The 5,224-nt window shown below is 29.2% G+C and overlaps 1 protein-coding gene across 1 annotated transcript; it reads left to right on the forward strand.

Annotated features, from left to right (window-relative positions):
- The first annotated feature begins 928 nt into the window (after window positions 1-928).
- LOC148202601 (annexin-like protein RJ4) lies at window positions 929-3,806 on the forward strand. The gene is made up of 6 exons (XM_088108234.1): window positions 929-1,073; window positions 1,349-1,494; window positions 1,767-1,985; window positions 2,304-2,516; window positions 2,595-2,684; window positions 3,380-3,806. Exons 1-6 carry the CDS (start codon window positions 1,001-1,003, stop codon window positions 3,581-3,583), a joined length of 945 nt encoding a protein of 314 aa, XP_087964360.1. The 5' UTR covers window positions 929-1,000; the 3' UTR covers window positions 3,584-3,806.
- Window positions 3,807-5,224: the final 1,418 nt, after the last annotated feature.

Raw genomic sequence — 5,224 nt, forward strand, 5'->3', positions numbered from 1 at the left:
TACCCTTTTTGTTCCCAATCACACATCAACACTTGAAGACGTTGAGGCTCTACAGAAGGCTGTCAAAGGTATCATTCATCATATTCAACAAAAATCTTTTGCTTACATTAAAATGAAACCAGAAAAAAAAACAGTAGTTGTCTTCTTTGAATTTAGATATGTATATAAAGACGACAGAGATAAAGTTGAAAATCTAAATGGAATTATGAGAAAATCATATATAAGAAATAAAATCCATAAATGTTAAGACTATGAATTGGAGGAGAAGTGAATTTCTTAATTGAGTTAGGTTAATGTCTAATTGAGATTATATTGTGTGAAATTTTACAAATATGGTGATTTAAAAAAGAATAATTTTAGGATTTGTGATAAAAAAACATTTAAAATAGAAGAGATAAATATAATTAAAGGGAATAAAATATAATGTAATAATAAGTTTTTTGACCTTTTTAATGAAATTTAAAGAATTTCATTTTTTTTTTCTTTTTTTACAATTTTAAAGTACAAGAAATTTATGTTCCATCCCATATTTCAACAAATTGGTGTGGTACTTAATACCAATAAATTGGAATAATGTTGCAACATGATTCTTCAATTTCCCATTGCTATAAGGTCAAAAAAGACAGCACAATTGAAGATTATGGAATTGCTCTTTAGCAAATTAGACTGTGTAAAAGCACAGTACATAGCCGTGTAGCTATAGGTTATTCATTGTATCATAAGAAGCTTCATATAGACAGTGACAGTCTCTTGTCATTGTTCTAAAACAAACTTATCTGGTATATTTTGTACATTTTTAACAGAAATAGGTAAACTTTTCTGGGAGATTAATAATTTGAATTATGATGTTGTCACTGAAAATAAAATAAAATAAAATTGGACACTGTAAAAATCAGAGTTCACAGCTATATATTGTATTAATTATGCTATAAATACAAGAGTTGGAAACCAAACTCTATCAAACATACCAAACACCTTTCTGAGAAAATCATAATCAACAATGGCTACCCTCATTGCTCCCATCACTTTTTCACCTGGTGCAGATGCAGAGGCTCTTCACAATGCTTTCAAAGGTTCATATATATGTGTGCATAATTTATCTTCCCATTTTCCTTAAATTTAAAAAAAAAAAAGTTTTCTGATTTACCAGTTTGTTATGGTTTTCTTGCCATGATGAAAATCCATCAAGAATACTGATTCTGTGATGGAAAATATATGTGCCTCAATCCTTCCACCATTTTTGACAAAAATTCAATATAAATATAAGTGTAAGAAATAGCTTGATCATCAATATGGTGTAACTGTTGGCAAATACAGTATTTAACATCTATGGTTTTGAACTGTGCAGGATGGGGGACTGATGAGAAAACTGTTATTGCAATATTGGGTCACAGAAATGTTTATCAGAGGCAACAAATCAGAAAGCTTTATGAAGAAATGTACCAAGAAGACCTCATCAAACGCCTAGAGTCTGAACTAACTGGTGACTTTGAGGTAACCATTGTAAAAACATGGTTTTTGTAAGAAGAATTATGATAAAATGTAATCAGAATGGAGTTTTGTTTGAGTCATGGCTTTGCAATTACAGAAAAAATTGGATGATTGAAATCGTGGTTTTGTTTGAACATATTGAGAGAAAACTAGTTTTGACTGAAAATGGAGGGATCTAAAACATAATTTAGTAAACATCACATGATTTTGTGAAGTATAGCCTCAAGAGTACTAATGATTTTGAATCATGGGGTCTGAACAAAACAATAAAACAGAGATCAGTGTATCGTTGGATGCTGGAACCTGCAGATCGTGATGCTGTTTTGGCCAATGTGGCAATCAAGGATGGCAGCAAGGGCTATCATGTGATTGTGGAGATTGCTTGTGTGCTTTCATCTGAAGAACTTTTGGCAGCTAGACGTGCCTATCACCACCGTTACAAACGATCTTTGGAAGAAGATGTAGCTGCTAATACCTCTGGTGATCTTCGTCAGGTGAATAATCTTTTTATACTGTAGGAGATCCTATGTTATTTCAACCTGGTAATACTTTAATATTAAAGGATTGTATTAAACATTCTTCTCTTTCTGAGTTACTGTGACTGAAATTACAGCTACTGACTGTATTTTAAACCTCTGATAGCAATCAAATATGGCTCATTAGATCACAATTGCAGTGACAGTGGAAACAGAAAAAACTCTCTTTAGGACCATTTTTAAAAGTTTGGTGGTCAAAAGTACATGCTTAATAAAATGTTAGGTGCATGCTGATGGTTTTGACTATTGAGTTTGTGGTTGGTTGGCTTTATGCAGCTGTTGGTTGGGTTGGTGACCTCATATAGGTATGGTGGTGATGAGATCAATGCAAGATTGGCAAAAACTGAATCTGATATTCTTCATTCATCTATCAAAGAGAAAAAGGGAAACCATGAAGAAGCCATTAGGATCCTTACCACAAGGAGCAAGACTCAACTTCTGGCAACTTTCAACCGCTACAGAGATGATCATGGCGCTTCCATAACTAAGGTACTATACAAACACTTTTCTCTCTTCCTTGATCAATACATCTTTGGATAAATAGTTAACATTACGTACTTGTTACAGAAATTGTTAGATGATGCATCTGATGATTTCAGGAAGGCATTGCACACTGCTATTAGATGTATCAATGACCACAAAAAGTACTATGAAAAGGTCAGATTCCCACTTTATACCTGCATTAAGTATATCGTTCATCATTTTAAAAGAACCATGTTATTTGCTTGCTTGCAATTTTACTTTGTTTTAGTTGAAATCTTGAATCTCAGCAATCCTAAACTTCAATTGGGTATACGATGTATTGTTAGAAATCTCACATCAATCAAATAATAAAACTAGGTGTAAATCTTATTTTATGAATCAGATATTGAGTTAAGCTTAAAATTTACTTCTTAATATTTACTCTTAAAGCTTTTATTATGGTTCATATTTCAAAGTCTTCTGCATATTTGTGCTTCATGTATGGACTTCAATGAATAACCAACATCTTACTATTCATTTATGTTTAGATTTGAATATAAATAACAAAAGTTAGATGTCACAAGGGTTTGTTCTCCAATCAAAACTGAAGTTTCATCTTGGTTATGGTTCTGATAGAAAAGCAACATTAACATTACTTTATAGTAGTGTTTTCAAGTTTTGTTTACTATAGTTCATCTCAGTAATATGTATATATTATCAAAGTCAACCTCCAATTCTGACAGGAAAATAGCACCAACACTACCTAAGTAATGTATCTAAATTTTGCATGATAAATAACTCAAAATTAGATTTTTGCCAAACAGTTATGATGTTTTCTAAAAATTTATCATACACTGATTTACTCTCATCTATTTTACCATGATATGTAGGTTCTGCGCAATGCAATCAAAAGGGTTGGAACTGATGAGGATGCACTGACCCGTGTGGTGGTTTCAAGAGCAGAGAAGGACCTGAGGAACATTGCAGAGCTCTATTACAAGAGAAACAGTGTTCATCTTGAGGATGCAGTGGCCAAGGAAATCTCAGGGGACTACAAGAAATTCATCCTCACTTTGTTGGGGAAGGATGTTTGAAGTGATTGCACTAGACAACAACATTGGAACATTTCTTGTATCTGTTTATGTTGTTGGTTTCTTGTGCATGATTTGGATAATTTCTCAATTCTGAGTGTGCTTTTATCAGTTATGTATCTGTTGTATTTGTTGTGAGAGAATGAAACTTCTGTAAGATCTCTGTTTGTGATGTTTGAGCACTATAATAAATTTTGAGAAACTTATGCCAATCTCTTTTTCAACACACTCATGCATTTTTTTCTCTCTATTTTTTTGAATAAATATAAGGAAATGATATGAACACTTTTTGTTTAGTTTAGACACAAACTCCTGTATTGCCATTTCATATGTAAACATTACATTTTTTAAAAACTTTTAATTGTATTTACCTGATTATTTTCAAAATTCAAAAAACTAAATATGACATAAAAATGCTGAGCTATTTTGGTACTTCACTTTAATGTATATTAACTTTTGTGCTGGTGACTTTTTTTTTTTCTTTTTACTTTATCAATGACTTGTCAAAAATACACCAAATTTTATTTTATTATTTTAGTACTTGAGAAAAAAAAAATCTCTTTTAAAAATCTCTTTATATTTATTTTCTCTATTTTCAATATACAGTATTATTATTATTTTTAAATTAGATAGAAAGATATTGTAAGAAAAAAATAATAATTTCTCTTTTAAAAATTCTCTTTATAGTTATTTTCTCTATTTTCAATATACAGTATTATTATTATTTTTTAAATTAGATATAAGATATTGTAATTTTTAATAAATTTACATTATTACTTATTGTATGCTATATTATTTCCTTACATTTTCTATTTAAATTTTAAATTTTAAATTATCATATCCAAATTGATTAAAAGATGTTTTGGTATTTTATATTTATTTTAAATGACATTTTTAGCAACAAAAAAAAATCAATTGATACTATTACAAAAACCCAATCTTTATGCTATAGAGTATCTTTTGAAACGTCAGCACCAGAAGGGTCGTTTTGACTGTGGGATGCAATAAATAAGAATAAATGCTAATTATTATTTTTTTTTTTCTATATACTTGAGTTTACAGCAGAAGCATAGAAAAAGTTGAAAACTCCTTCACTACATGGTTAGGAAGTTAGGATATATACTTAGGCCCTTTTCCAATATAGGTACTTTTTGTATAGTTTGTAATTTGTAAGAATTTTGTTTAATTTTTTATATTTACAGTGAAAAGTAACTTATGATTGATTTAAATTTGCGTTGAAAAAGTTGTTAATAAATTTATTAATTTTTTTATATATGAGTATTTGGATCTGCAAATGAAAAGTTGTGGAATGTACGGTTTAAAATTAAAGAAAAAACACAAAATAAAAAACAGATAATAAACACGATTTGAAGATAATTTATGTAGTGTAATTTTCTTCGCATATTTGAGAATATTTAAGTATAAATGTAAATAAATAATAGAATATTATTAAAATAAAAAGAACAAATAAAAAAAATTGTATCCATTACATCAATTAGAATTTTTTCCTCAAACCTTCTCACTTTTTTTTTATCAGCTTAATTAGATTTTAAAGTAACTTTTGAAATTGTAAGACAAAAAAAATACAAGTTTTACAGTATTATCAATCTCTAACTAAATAATATTAGTCTACCATAAAAACAT

Source organism: Vigna umbellata, chromosome 3, assembly GCF_029865625.1.
Source record: "Vigna umbellata cultivar VRB3 chromosome 3, Vumbellata_1.0, whole genome shotgun sequence".
NCBI classification, from domain to species: domain Eukaryota; kingdom Viridiplantae; phylum Streptophyta; class Magnoliopsida; order Fabales; family Fabaceae; genus Vigna; species Vigna umbellata.